The sequence below is a fragment of the Vombatus ursinus genome, unplaced genomic scaffold (genome assembly GCF_900497805.2).
Source record: "Vombatus ursinus unplaced genomic scaffold, bare-nosed wombat genome assembly UNPS02014181.1, whole genome shotgun sequence".
Classification (NCBI taxonomy): domain Eukaryota; kingdom Metazoa; phylum Chordata; class Mammalia; order Diprotodontia; family Vombatidae; genus Vombatus; species Vombatus ursinus.
Genome location: NW_020953959.1, coordinates 1,453,586 through 1,468,854, shown reverse-complemented (window position 1 = coordinate 1,468,854; position 15,269 = coordinate 1,453,586). Strand labels below are relative to the sequence as shown.

Here is a 15,269-nt window from a genome sequence, read left to right as displayed (position 1 = left end):
TGCTTTCATCTTAAGCCTGTGCCCTCTTCTGGCCTTCCCTGGCTCCCTTCCCACAAGACCGAGATGGGAATTGAAATATCTGTGCCTCAATTGCCTTCACTCATCAACTTCTCCTCCTTCAAAGTTCACACCACCCAAATTTATCACCCCCTCAGATCCTGGTGGCTCCTATCCATCCATTCCTAGGACATCTGCCTCCTTCCCTAAGGAGTGTTCAGCGCCTGGCTTACAGTCTCTCTTCTCACCATCTCTTGCCTTCAAAAAAAGAAACTTCCTTTAATCCAGCAGTACCCACTTCTAGGTCTGTATCCCAAAGAGATCATAAAAATGGGAAAAGGACCCACATGTACAAAAATATAGCTGCTCTTTTTGTGGTGGCAAAGAATTGGAAATTGAGGCGACTGGCTCATCAGGGAATGGCTGAACAAGCTGTGGGATATGAATGTAATGGCCTATTATTGTTCCATAAGAAATGGTGAGCGAGCAGATTTCAGAAAAACCTGGAAAGACTTGCCATGAATTGATTCTGAGTGAAGTGAGCAGAACCAGAACACTATACACAGTAACAGCAACATTATGTGATGACTGACTTTGACAGATTTAGCTCTTCTCAGCAATGCAATGCTCTGAGACAATTCCAAAAGACTCATGATGGAAAAAGCTATCCACACCCAGAGAAAGAATTATGAAGTCTGAATTCGGTTCAAAGCATCCTATTTTCTCGTGTGTGTGTGTGTGTGTGTGTGTGTGTGTGTGTGTGTGTGTGTGTGTGTGTGTGTGTGTGTTCTTTCTCATGATTTTTCCCTTTTGTTCTGATTCCTCTTTCGCAACATGACTAATATGGAAATATGTTTAGGATGATCATACACATACAGCCTATATCAGATTGCATGCCGTCTTCGGTAGCGGGGAGGAGTAGAGGAAAGGGGAGTAATTTAGAACTCAACATCTTATAAAAGCAAACATTGAAAACTAAAAATTAATTGATTGATTAAAAATAAACACAGACCCATGGATCTTCCCATCCCCCTCCAAAAAAAGGAAACTTCAACATACTTATTGATAAATCCTCAAACACTCCAACATCCCAGGTCCTGCTGTCATTCAGTTGTGTCTGACTCTTTTGACCCCATGGACCTTCTATCCTCCGATATCTCCCGAAGTCTGTCCAAGCTCATGTTTGTTGCTTCTATGACACTATCTCTCCATCTCATCCTCGTCCTTCCCCTTCTCCTTTTGCCTTCAATCATTCCCAACATCAAGATCTTTTCCACTGTCTTCTCATTATGTGGCCAACTATTTCAGCTTCAGTATTTGACCTTCCAGTGAAAAGTCTGAATTAATTTAAGTATTGACTGATTTGATCTCCGGGCTCTCCAAGGGACTCTCAAAAGTCTTCTCTAACACAGTTTGAAAGCCCACAACTATTCCTCTATTCCATCTCAGCTACACACAAAGACGGTCAACCTTCTTGACCCTGCCATTGCCCACAAGGTTATACTTCCATGGTCATGAGCTCCAAAATTCCTTTTCCTGGTCACAATTTTTTATCTTTCCCTAGGCTCCTTACAAACCCTAATCCTGTTCTTCATTCCCATTGTGACTTTCATTTCCTCTGTCACTCCCATCTTACTGGGCCATTACCTGGGGGCACTCTCCTCCCTTCCCTATCTCGAGCCCTTACTGAACCAACCCTTGTCCTAACACCCACTGTGACTTGCTAAGCCCCAACCCTGGATAACTCCCACCATCTTCTTCCTTCACTCCTATCCACATGCTGGCAAAAGGGGAAATTCCAAAACGATTCTGAGAAGCCACTACAAAGATTTTCAATCTCATCTCAACTGGGCCCTCAGTGCAAGACTCTTTGCTCCTCTCCACAGTGACTTGTCCCCAATCTGTCTCCATGTCTTGTTATTTCAGCCTTCACAACACCTCAGAGAGCCACAGGCCCAGTATGGGCCTTCACTGCCTCTCGCCCAGATGGCTTCAATAGCCCCGTCGGTTTCCCTGCCTGAAGTCTCTCCCCACTCAGCTGCCAAGATGATTTCCCTAAAACATAGGTATGACCATGTCACCCCTCAAAGACCTTCAGTGGCTCACTCGTACCTCCATGAACAAACAGCAATCCCTTTGTTTGGGGGATAAGAATTTACAGAGTGCCTGCTATATGCCAAGCACTACACTAAGAGCTTTAAGAAAAGATTTCATTAGATCCTCATGGCAACTCTGGGAGGTGGAAGAAACTGAGAGGGAATGAGGTGAAGTGAATGGCCCAGGGTCACACAACTAGGAAACCTGAGTTCAGATCTGAACACAGGTCTTCCTGACTCCAGGCCCACTGGGCCACTGAGCTCCTACCTTTAAATACCCTTCACAACCCAGCACCTTCCTACCTGTCCAGTCTTTCTAGACCTTATTCTCCCTATGGGAACTCAGTATCAACACCACCGGCCCACTCGCTGTTTCCATCACATGACATTTCCAACTGGCTTTCGTCCACAGCCTGGAAGGTTCTGATCCTTCCCCAGCTGCCTTCTAGACTCAGCCCAAATCCCACTTCCAGCACGCCTTTCTTTCCCTACCTCCCCACTAACTGCTAAGGCTCTCTCTCATCAGATCAGATACACAGGTGTGGACACGTGGGGGAAGGAAGCTCACTGACGCACTGGGAAGCTCCGACGTTCATGTCCTACAACGATAATGCTATTGCTCACAACATTTCTTTCCAGGCCTCCTCTTTGGGAAATCTCCCTCCATGACAAATTCATCTGGCCAAACCAGAAAGTCTTCTTCCTACCTGAAGTCCCAGGCCACTGGCTCTTGGCCACAGGCTTCTAGGAATGCATTTCTACCATCGGACACAGGAGTTTTGTCCCATCCTTCTCTCTCTCCTCTAACACTCAACTCAAAAGCTACAACTGCTGAATTCAAGGTCAAAGACCTAGGGCCCAAACCCCAACTCTACTGCTCACTACCCAGGTGACCCCAGAAACACTGGGCAGGTCATCTCCCCCTCACAACCTCAGCTTCTTCACCTGTAAAGCGATGAACTCTCAAATTTCCTTTCAGCGCTAAATCTATGAACTCTAACCCTCCATCAGCCAATGTGTCAAATGCCTACATGGGTAACAACTACCAAAGTGAGAGTGCTTGTCCTCAAGGAGCATACATTCAACTGAGGGATTAAAACACATTCCAGCTGGGATAAGCAAGCACAGCAGATATACCAAATTGTGCAGGCACAGGGAGATATGGTATCGGGGAGGGGAATGGCTTCCAGCCTAGGGCAAGAATGGGGGGCAGGGAGCCTGAGGCAGAACACGCCAAAAAGGAGACGGCCTAGTTCATCACAGGGGTCTGAGGGCCCTAAGTGACACAGCCAAATGCCAATAACTAGGTACAGAGATAGGACCCAAGGCCCCATTCCCTAGGGCAGGTGAATGCATACTATGGAGACTAAGTCTGATAGGCAAGCTAATACTGCCTATACCTACCAGGTTTTACCAAGTTTTACCACTTCTTGGCTACTAAGGGGGTAGAAGGGTGGGGAGCACAAGAAGGAAACTTTTGGATCTACTGCAAGGGGTAAACTGGGAGAAAAGAAATGAACACAAAAGATCATGAAATGGCCATAAGCTCTGGGCCCTGCTGACTCCTAGATTTAGGGAAATAAGGGAGGGAACAACGAAGGGAGGTGGCAACTTTTTAAAAAAGAGGTTTAGTTCCCAGTCTATTCGCACCTAAGATCAGGAAAAGGCTTCACTGCTAAAACGTCTGCCAGCTACAGCAGTCTGTCAGTGTTGGGCTCCCCTGTATTCATTTCCCTGTAGCAGACTCCCACTTTCTAAAAGCCAAAAAGGGATGCCGGCGGGGTGAGAGTGGGGGATGTTCAGGACAGAAAGGATCAGGCCCCTTCCTACACAGGAAGGCTAATACAAAGCATCCTCATTCAAAGAGGGAAGGGAGGAGCAGCTAGAAACCTAAAGGGCCATTGGCAGGGAAGGATCAACGGGGAAAAAAACAGGTTTACAAGATGCAGGTCATCCAGGTGTCATGTATATTTGAAGGCAGCAGCCCACTGTTCGCTGCTGGAGACCCCCAAGGTTATCAGTCCATGGCCAGCCATTCCCCCACACTCTAGGGCCTCTCATTTGGATGGAATGACAGGACTCTTAGCTACTAAAGCACGCAGTAAATAACCTACCTTATCAATGGCTTTTCCAACCCGGGAAACACTGCTGTGGATGTCTTTGTGATCGGAAGCCAGTTTTTGGACTGTGTCCTTTATTCTTTTACAGCACTGTGTCAAAACAAGTGACAGTGTCCCTGATAATTCACCATCTTGGCCTATATGAAGAGAAAATGAATTACTGAAGCAAAACCAAATGAAGGTGGCAACTCCCTCAACTTAATGAGGGCAAAACAATTAACCCAAATCATCAATGGCATCATTCTGTAAGGGGAATGGGAAGCAGGCTACCATTTTAAAATAGCAAACAAAGTAATCACTGCATTCTTTTTTAAATAAAGGCCACCAACTCTAAGGTTGGTTTTCTTTTAACCTATTATTAATAGGATGGAGGACACAGAGTTTGGTGAATCATGAGCTAGGCTTAAAGAAAGAACACTTGAGTTCAAACTCCACCTCTGAGTCTTACTAGCTAAGAGACCAAGTCACAAACAATTGTCGTCTGTCCTGACTCACTAGCAGAAACTCCCACACAGCAAGTTCCCCATGTTTAGGAAAGCACTGAACCTTCTTATGTGTTCCTATCAGCAAGATGAGCTTTTGAAATCAGGGAAGTCACAAGATTTATGCTCCATTTCCCATCATATTTTTTAAATCTTATAGCATTTTTCTAATTAGTAATCATTAAACACTTCAGTGAACCCTCATTTAATGTACCATTTCGCAGACAAAGTCCACTACAAGAAGCTTTTGTTATGCTTTCACACCCCTGAAAGAGGGGCTTGGTCTGATCATCAACACGGCCCCACGCAAGCAAAAGGCATCACAAAAACCAAAGCTCCTCTGACCATCATGAAATTTGCGGTCAGACTCATGAACTAAGTTATTCCTAATCAATTCCAGACACTTCCCACTTCCCCAAAGCCTTGTACAGGTTGATTTTATTTGGGAGAATAAGAATGTACATTCTCAAGGTCAATCATAAGCAGTTAAGATCATGGGACCCTAGACCAAAGGAAGGTAGTTAACCAACAAGTCACGCGTCTTGGGAAGCACAGCTCCATCTCTTCACCCCCCCACCCCACACTCTTTGAAAAGCAGGAAGCTAGGGAGTTTTCCTTACTATCCTTTCAGACACCAAGATTTGTAAACTTCCAAAAGATCTGCAATTCTTCCCCACTCTCTTTTGCCCTGAGATGCTGATTTCAATTGCCTGAATATCGTTAGCAGCCATGCCTTTTTCTCCCTACCCAACCACCCAACTTAAGGTTCTCACATGATCTCTTACCTGGACTTACTTTTTAAAAACAGCCTCTTGATTGGTCTCCCTGCCAAAGGCTCTCCCCTCCACACATTTGCCAAAACACAGGTCTACCACAGTCACGTGGGACTCTTTATGGCCTCTAGACTGCAATACCAAATCCTCAGCCTTAACGGCTCAGTCTCCTCCAAAGCAGGCTGAAATTCTGGGCCTGGCTGCTCTCCAAGAACTCTGTACCACACTTGTTCCTTTGCCTCTCAGGTATCAAGACAGCTGAGACTTAGTAGCCCAGCAAAACTGACTAGCACATATCGTCTTCCATCTTTCAAACCACCTGGAGTTTTTTATTTTATCAACAAACATGGAAGGTGAAGCAAGAGTTCTGTTCCATGAGATCTAGAACCTGCCTACTCCGCTGTGTGCCTTCTGGGATCCAGTCCATCCAGCTTCTTGGCTCTTCCCCAAACTCAAGGGGCCCTTTCTGAATCCCTGCAGCCACAGATGCCCCTACATCTCTCATCTCCTACCTCTCAAAATCCTTATTTTCCTTCAAGCTCCTCCACAAAGCTTTCCCTAATCACCCCAAATGTTAGTACTCTCTCCCTCAACAACTGACCTTGCATTTACTTGGCCACAGATATGCTCTCTATCCTGCTCAACTGTCAGTGACTCTGAGCAGGGGCAATTCTGTCTCTGTATCCCTAATACTTAGCTCAGTGCCTTCCATGTACTAGGCACTTAATAAATGCTGATTAAATTTAACAGAATAAAACCCAACGGGGACAATGACTTTTAAAACACACGGCCTTATTTTTTGATCAAGGAAAATGTGAAATTGCTGCATCTGCTATACCTAATATAATTAAAGTCTATGAACCATTTCTCACCTCCAATAACTTCTTTAGTACATATGATAAATGAAGAATTTGCATTCTCAGATTTTCAGCTTCTGCTCATTTCCCCCCAAAAAACAGCCTTTGCAAAGAGCTCCCCAGGCTCCAAGGTAACAGAATATACATCTGCCTTTGGGCCTTTGCTCCTGCCATCCACTCAGGGGGACTGGCCTCTTCTCTCCCCATCACTTAAAGCCCAACTTAAAACCTACCTGAACAGATGATGAAGCCCTCCTTTCCCCAGTGCTGGGCTCTGTCACCCATTAATGCCTAATGTACTCACTCAGTTCTGTCTGCACCAATTATCTGGCTGTGGGATTCCTCGCTTGTGTTGAGTCCCCTCAAATCAATCATGGCTCCTACACAAACAGAGGCCATGCTTTGCCGCTGCACAGAGCAGGCACTCAAATACTAATTACGGAGGGAACTAGTCAAGGATGAGCAGAATGAGCCTGCTGCTCCGTGACCTCATGCCATGGAGGTAACAGTGGGCTCTCCACAGTCAGAGGACAAGTTTTGATCCATCCTACCGAGCAGGAAAGACTTTGAATACAAGCCTGGACGCTGCACCGACCGTCCAAAGGCTAGGCTACCTGACATCAGTAACTATTTCAATATAAATTACTTCCTTTGTAATCCTATGTATTTCATTTCATGCACTTTATTATGAGAAAAAAAGGAGCTCCTAGGTGTTACCAGACTTCACCAATAGGGTCCATGACACAAAAAAAGATTAAGAAGCCAATACTCGGCACTTAGTAAGTGCTTAATAAACGTCCACTGACCCGAAAGGATTAGTGGAACCAACTGAAAAGAACACCCAGGAAGCCTGGGTCAGACAGAGCTTCCAGTACGGCATTTTCAGATGGAGTAGATGGAAAGAAGCCAAGGGTTAGAACTATGCTTAAAAACTGAAGCCAAAATGCGTAAGGATTCAGGAAGCACTCGCCCACATTTTCCTTCACCCCCTGGGCCTGGATCTCCTGGATCTTCCTGCTCCCCGACTCTGCTGACCTTTGCACTCTCTTCCCTCACTGGTTCCCCTCCTACGCTTTCTCTCTTCTTCCTTCTGATTTCATGCAGGGGCCCTTCACCAAACCCTTTCCTCAACCTGCTTCAGTCATGCGAATGACTCCTTTAACTCTATGTTCAGACCAGCATCTCCAAATAATAGCCAGTCCTCCACCATTTTGATTTGATGTCCCACCTGGACTTCAAACTCAGCATGTCCGAAACTGAGCTCATCATTTCCCTCCAAAACTGGCTGCTCCTCCTTGCCTGGTTCTGCTCACGGCCCCGCCATCCTCCCGGTCACCCAGACTTGTAAGGAGTCTGCCTCCTCCTTCTGACCTTTGTCTTCTCCGTCTCCCACATCTCATCAGTTATCCACCCTCATCAATTCTACCTACACAGTATCTCTCGCATCTGTCCCCTCCATCCACTCCCATTACAATCACCTGGTTCCGATCCTCATGACTTTTTTTTACTCATTACTCATTTGCTTTTTAAAGTCGAGGTCTCCCCATGTGGCCCATTCACAAGAGCCCCACTCCTCATCATCACAGGAGTTTTAACAGCTGTTTCCAACCTATGTCAGTTCACTCATTCAGCAAGCGCGTCCCCAGGCCCCCCAGAGGCTCACCACAGCAACTAAGTTCTCCTCCTGGGTCTCCTTCCGTCTCCTCCAATCTATCCTTCACACAGCTGCTGACATTATATGTCTCACTTACAGATGTGGTCAGGCGATTTTCCTGCTCGAAAACTTTCCAGGGACTCCTCCCTGCTGCCTACAGACCATCAGGGAAACAAGGTTCTTCACGAGTCAGCTCCAGCCAAGCCAAGCCTTTTAGTCTCCCTGCAAACAAGTGCCCTTCACACCGCCAGAGCACAGCCCACAGCCCACCTCCATTTCTCTCTAAACTGGCAAATCTGACTCTGCAGCACTCCTGGACACCTCCCAAATCGGCTCTCCTCTCTGGAGGCTCCAGGACACCACTGTCTCAGGTGCTCTGCCCAAAGGAAAACAAATTTTGATCCCTCAAAACTCATACCATATCTTGGGGTTGACAGGCCAGATTTCTTTTTTAAGGACCATGCCTTAAACCCAAATCACTCTGGTTCTCATTGATTGGCCAGCAATAGGTCCCAGTCCAAGCCTCACTTGGTCACTGTTTGGGTCCCAAAGGCTCAGAGTAAGTGTAAATAGCAATTATTTCTGTTTTGGCCAGAAATCCTGAGGGTCTACCCCTCCCAGATTGATTTTTTTCTTTTTCTTTTTCTTTCTTTTTTTTTTTTTTTTTGGACTACGAAAGAGGTCACTCTTTACCTCATTTCTTGCCTAGCCTTAATCGCTGAATGGGGGCTGCCTCAGACAAACTGAGACCTGGGGAAGTCCTTAGCTTAAAAGGGCTAAGGTCTCCCACTGCATCTGGGCTGTCTCCCAGTCATCCTGAACTATATCTCGCCACTGGCCTCAGATGGCTCTGGAGGAGTGAGGCTGGTAACTTTGCTCAGCTCGGCCTCACTTAAATCCAAACTCATTTGCAAGTCATGACATCACCTCCCAGATGTCGTGGTCCTCTTCCAGCAAGGAAGGACAAACAACAACCACCTCCTGCTTCTCCATCTGCTCTTCCCAGGGTCTTTTGCTGGCTTGTCATTCATATCACGCTCCTAGGTGGAAATACTAGCAGGCTCTGTCCCGGGTTCCCTCTCCCCAGTGACTTCATCAGATCCCAAGGATTCGGCATCTTTATGCAAATGACTTATGACTTACCAGACCTACAGATTCAGCCACAGTGATTCTCTGGAGCACCAGCCCCACACCAACAGTTGCCAGTTGGCCTTTTCCAACCAAATGCCCAACTCAATATACCCAAAACACCACTCGTCTTTCTTCCCTTCCAGATTTCCCTGTTCCAGTCTAGGGTGCCTCCCCAGCAACCCCCTCCACCCCTCATTCTCCCACAGCCCAGGGATCTAATCAGTTGCTAAACAGCGTCCCACAACATCCATTTTCTTCACTCCATCACACAGCCACCACCCTAGGTCAGCCCCTTCTCACCTCTTAGCCTCCTAATTGGTCTTGCTGCCTCAAATCTCTCCTCGATCCTATCCATCCTCCCCGTATTACCAAAGTGATTTTCCTGAATCATAGGTCTGCCCATGTCACTCCACTCCTCAATAAATTCCAGCAACTCCCTATTAGTTCTAAGATAAATTTGTCAACTTCTCATTTAATGCCTCTCACAATGTGGACCAACCCACCCTTATAGCCTTGTCATCCTTTCCTCCTTTTACGGCCACTATGGTCCTGCCAACCTGGCCTTCTTCTTGGCCTGATGGCACCCCATCAATGCCTCTTCTACGACTAGCCCCTATTGTCACTTCCACCTCAAAAAGTTTTCTTCTAGTTTTCTTCAAGTAACCACCACAAGTGTTAGCTTGGGATGGGGAACTGTACCGCCCCCCCTCACTGGCACCTCTTTATAAACTCACACAAACAGCAATCAAACTCTGAAAGCACAGTGATTCTACATTCAGAGTTGGGCACAAGGGCTCTGATATTTTCACAAGTTTTATCATAATCAGTTTTTCCCCTTTGCTACCACAACAGTGGCTTCAATGCAGCTACACAAAACTCAGCAAACCTGTTCTACCACTGAAAGCGGGTCTCTTGCAAACTGGCCAAGAAGACACAGGACAGATGGCACACACACCGATTCAATGTTAAGAGAGCTAGGACGGTCGAACCATTCTGGAAAGCAGTTTGGAATTGTTCCCTCCACTTCCACCCCAACCCCCCCAAAAGTAATGTCCATGCCCTTTGACCAAGGAATCCCAGCCCACAGGAATATGACCCAAAGAGGTCAGAGACAGAAAGATCCCACATATACAAAAATATTCATAGCCACATTTTCCTCTTAAAATAAAGAACAAAAAAAGGATTGTATATGAAACAATGAACTTGTTATGTAGATTGTTTTTAAAAAATGAATATTAAATGTACTATGGGAGCAACCAAATTGCTACTTGTGTCCCCTTCTGAACTTTCAAATTTTCTTCTATTTTTATGTTTTCTTGATACCTTTTTCTTTCTGCATTTCTCTCACTTCCCATTAACTCTCCCTAATTTCCCCTTCCCCAAAGAAAAGCCTTCTCACTTGTAAGGAGTATGACCAAACCAAATAAAATACCAGGACACTGGCAGCTCAGAAAACACATGCCTCGTTCTGTACTTCTAGCCCACCACTTCTTCATATGACCCTTTGTGTGGCAGCCAAGAACGGGGAACAAAGTGGGTCACCATCAATATTGGATTGGAGAGACTGTGGTACATAAACAGAATGTAATACCACTGTGCTGTAAGAAATAACAAATGAGGGGATTCAGAGAGAGTGGGGAAAAGTGATATGAAGAGATAGATGAAAAAAAATTTTTTTTAAATTTTTTTTAAATTTTAAAAAAAGAGATAGATGTAAGTAAGCAAAAGTTGGCCAACAACATACGCCATAACAAGGTAAATGGAAAGAAGAGAACGAAACCAAAGTAGTGAATGGAACAGCCACGTGTGGCTCAAGAGAAGAAAAGAGAAAATGCCCCTCCCACCCTTGCTTCCCTGGAGTGTGAAATGCTGCCCATTCTGTCTCTATCAGCCACAGGCAAGATGGTCTCTGGCTCTGCAGAACTATCCGGGGCTGTGTGCTTTTCGCTTCATCACTCCTGGTATAAGGGAAGGCTCTTTGGGTAAAGAAGAGAGGAAGGAAGGGATACATTCAGAAAAAAGTAAAACAAGAGACAAATAAAATTACAAAATAAATGAAAAAGAAAATGAAATGGATTTGGCCCAATATTCGAGCTCCACTGTGGATTTCAATACGTGTGACCACAAGTAACAAATCCTCACTTGGAGGAGGACCTGAAACTGAAGGCACTGAGGGAGGGAGGGACTTAGTTAACAACCTGTGAGTGGCCCATAAATGAAGTGAAGTGAAGGCCTCCTTGTAATTGGAACCTTTTGTGATTTCAGTTTGAATGCTTCATGGAGAAAAGTGACTCCTACATTATACCCAGCGCTTTTAAATAAAAGACTATGATCTGATGGGGCTCCTTCTAATGCAAGTTTCTTAACCTGGGATCCATGACCTAGATTCTTTTTTAGAAAACTATTCTACTTCAAAATCACTAGGCAGCTCCGTGGGTACAGTGGATAGAGTGCTGGGCCTGGAGTCAGAACACTCGAGTTCAAATCTATCCTCACCCACCTCCTGGCTATGTGTCCCTGAGCAAGTCACTTAACTTGTCAGCCTCAGTTACCTTACCTGTAAAAGGGAGATAATAAAAGAACCTACCCTACCTCCCAGAGTTGCTGTGAGGAACAAATGAGATAATATTAGTTAAGCACTTAGCACAGTGCCTGATACATAGTAGGCGCTACATAAATGTTAGTTTTTTTTATTATTAGCAGGAATAGCATTACAACTGGCTTTCTTTGTAATTCTATTTTTATTTAATGTAGTTACAAACATAATTCTGAGAAGAGGTCCACAAGTTTCAGGCTGCCAAAGGGGTCCAGGACACAAAAAAATTAACAGCATTTGAATGATAAAAGGCTCCTTATCTGGTCTTAGGTACAGTTCATTGTATCTCTACATAACATATTCCTTGCCTGTCCCAACTTACTAGATTGCTCTTCCCTAACTGGAGAAAGCCTACCAATCAACAAGCAGTCGTTGGATGTGCCCAGTTATAGAAGAGACAAGTATGGAAAGATTTCTATTCAAGGCGGTCACAAGACTAATGCACAAACACACCTTACCCTATCTGGGAAAAAGCAGTAATATAGCAATCTGTGGGGAGAGTGAGCTCCCAGGGTTTTCAGCTTCCCAGAAGGCTGTAGGTTTTTGCAAACAGTGCTAAAAACCCAACCAAGCCAAGACGACACAAGGACCCAGACAGATGAGTTTGAGTGTGGCCAAATGGGAACTCTAACCTCTGGCATGAAGTCTACAAAGAAACACACCCTTCGGCACCTGTGTCTGTCTGCCACATGTGGCACCAGGGTCTGGTCATTTGACTCTGCTATTCTTAACATAAAAAACAGTGTACGTTCACATATTATGGATGCCAAGCTGTTCTGGTCAAACCAACTCCAAGTTTCAGAGAAGGGACGCAACAAGGAGCTCAGAATTCACCACAGTGGGGGCTTAGAGGAAGCTCTGCCTGCATGACTTGCCTTTCATCCTTTAACCTCCCAGAGTAGCAGTTTCCTAGAGGGCTGGATAGTCTCTAAGGACCCTTTCAGGAATCCCCTTATCAGGCCACAATCCACTGGCTCTCCTTCACTCCTAGTCCTTCCCTATCAAACCCAACTCTCCATCCTCACCATGACCTCCAGTCCCCCTGTGCTCCCTCAGTTCTCTCCCAGGTCATGTCCCCCGCACTGGCCTCTCTCTCCTCTTCTCCTCATCTTGACCCCTTGGGGGGCTAGCTCAACTCTCCATGGTTCCCCTCTTGTGAATCCCTAGTCCCCTTATCATAGCATCAGTTACACCCAATTACAGCCTTGAATCACACCCACCATTCTTTGTCCTTGCTCCTACACTTGTGCTTCTGAACAGAGGTAGAGAAAAGTGGCTCACCTCTTCTGACTGGGCCCTCACTGCTGCTGGGCAATCCTGCTCCACCTCCTTATCAACTCGCTATCCCACTTTCCACAGTGGCTCTTCCCACCCCAACTCTCCCAGCTTGAGAATTCTGCCTCATATTTTACAGAGAAAATTGGGGCCATTCACTATGAGCCTCCTCTTTCTCACTTCCTATCACTCAGGTGCCTTCAGCCACTCTCTCCTCCTTCACCCCTTGTCTCACATGAGAAGGTGGCCTTATTCCTTACCAAGACTAACTGCTCTACCTGCTCAAGTGATCCCATTTCATCCATCTCCACCAACAGACTGCCCCCTGTCATCCTCACTCTTTCACTTATTTTCAATCTCTCCTCTATTGGCTCATGTGCAGGTCTCCTCTATCTTGAAAAAACCCTCACTTGATCCTTCTATCCCTGATAAGTATTGTCCTATATCTCTTCTGTCCTTTGTAGCTAAACTCCTTGAGAAAGGGTCTAAGTGCCTCCACTTCATCTCCTTCTCCGTGTTTCTTCCCAGCCTCCTTGCTAGATCATCTACACCCCATAACTATGGGTATACCCCAAAGCTCTATCTGTCCCCAGCCCTCTTCTCTCATCACCCTCTGGGTGAGCACATGAGTTCCCAAGAATTTAATAAGCAACTCTATGCAAATGATTCCCAGACCTACAAATCTCTCTGGATAAGGCTGGTATCCCTCCCCAAATCCCTCCTTGATTGTTGGTTTAGCCAATACTGTCTAAAGAGTCCCATGCTACCAAGCGATAACTCAAAGAAAGCATCAGCAACAGTAAGTCCTATAACCACTCCTAATCTCCCAAATCAGGAGTCTGACTCTAAACTGCTACTTTCACAAGCTCAATAACTGAGATTCTGAGGAAACCATAAAGAAACTCATTTCTGATCATGTGAGACAGAAGTACTGGCAACATACTGATTAGTTTTTCCTTTGCCAGCCCAAATCCAAGCTTTCAACAAGCTTAGATGCCTCGCCCACCTCTGTGCTTTAAAGTAATTATTATAGTGTTTTTTAAAAGCTCATTGTTTGAGTCTGATGGCTCAGAGTGAGTATAAATAGCAATTGTTTCTGTTCCAGCGGTCTTCCCCTTCCAGATTGAATTTTTTGTGAAGTCTTTTACCTTAATTCCTACTTAGCCGTTTACTACTGGATGAGTCTTACCTCAGAAAAACTGAGACCTGGGAAAGACCTTAGCTTAAAAAGGCCAAAGTCTCCCACTGCAACTGGGGCCATCACCAGTCACAGTGATCTATGTCTTGCTACTGGACTCCTGATGACTACGGAAGAGAAAGTAAGGCTGGTGACTCTGCACAGCTCTGCCTCACTTAAATTCAATGCACTTGCAAGTCAAGACATCACCTTTCTGATGTCATTGGTCTTCCCTGAGAATGAAGGATGACTGACAGTCTTAAAAATATAGTGTTATCTGATGCTGAGTGAAATGAGTACAACAGGAGAACATCATACACAGTGACAGCCACATTGTGCGATGACTGACTTTCATAGACTTAGCACTTCTCAGCAATGCAAGGAACTAAGACAACTCCAAAAGACTCATGATGGAAAATGCTACCCACAGCCAGAGAAAGAACCATGGAGTCTGAATGCAGATGGAAGCATACTGTTTGCTCTCCTTTTCTTTTGTTGTTTTGTTTTACTGTTTCATTCTCGTGGTTCCTCCCGTCAGCTCTAATTCTTCTTTATATCATGACTAATGGGAAAATAAGCTTAATATGAACGCATAAGTAGAGCCTATATCAGATTGCATGCCGTCTTGGGGAGGGGGAAGAAGAGGGAGGGAGAGAAAATTTAAAACTCAAAATCTTATGGAAATGAATGTTGAAAACTAAAAATAAATTAAATATAAACATATATATAGTTTTGTTAAGCCCACATATCAAAACTCTTTCACATTAAGTTTTCAAAGATAAGTTAAATGACGCTCTCCCCCCTCTAAAAAAATGAAGTTCCATTATTGGGGCAAGTAAATTTATTTTGACTAATACAAGCACAATGGTTAGCAAAACACCATTCTAGGGAAGTCAAGACTGAGTGGCTAAAGATATCAGATTCCAAAGCATGGTTAGTAACATAACCTGGATCCCAGATTGATTGAAAAAATTGCCACAGGTGATCTGCTGAGCTACCCTGAGTATTCACACTAAACTAAGCATTCATTACTATATAGCAAAAATGGCCTCTACTCTAACTCTCACAGTCTAAGAGAGAGAGAGAGAGAGAGAGAGAGAGAGAGAGAGAG

The 15,269-nt window shown here is 45.1% G+C and overlaps 1 protein-coding gene across 1 annotated transcript in view; it reads right to left on the bottom strand.

Moving 5' to 3' along the window:
- The window catches only part of RMND5A (required for meiotic nuclear division 5 homolog A), a 73,372-nt gene that overhangs the window by 42,370 nt on the left and 15,733 nt on the right, over positions 1-15,269 (bottom strand). Inside the window, exon 2 of the mRNA XM_027860450.1 lies at positions 4,208-4,350. Within this exon, the coding sequence (XP_027716251.1) occupies positions 4,208-4,350 (143 nt within the window). The remainder of the gene's footprint in view (positions 1-4,207; positions 4,351-15,269) is intronic.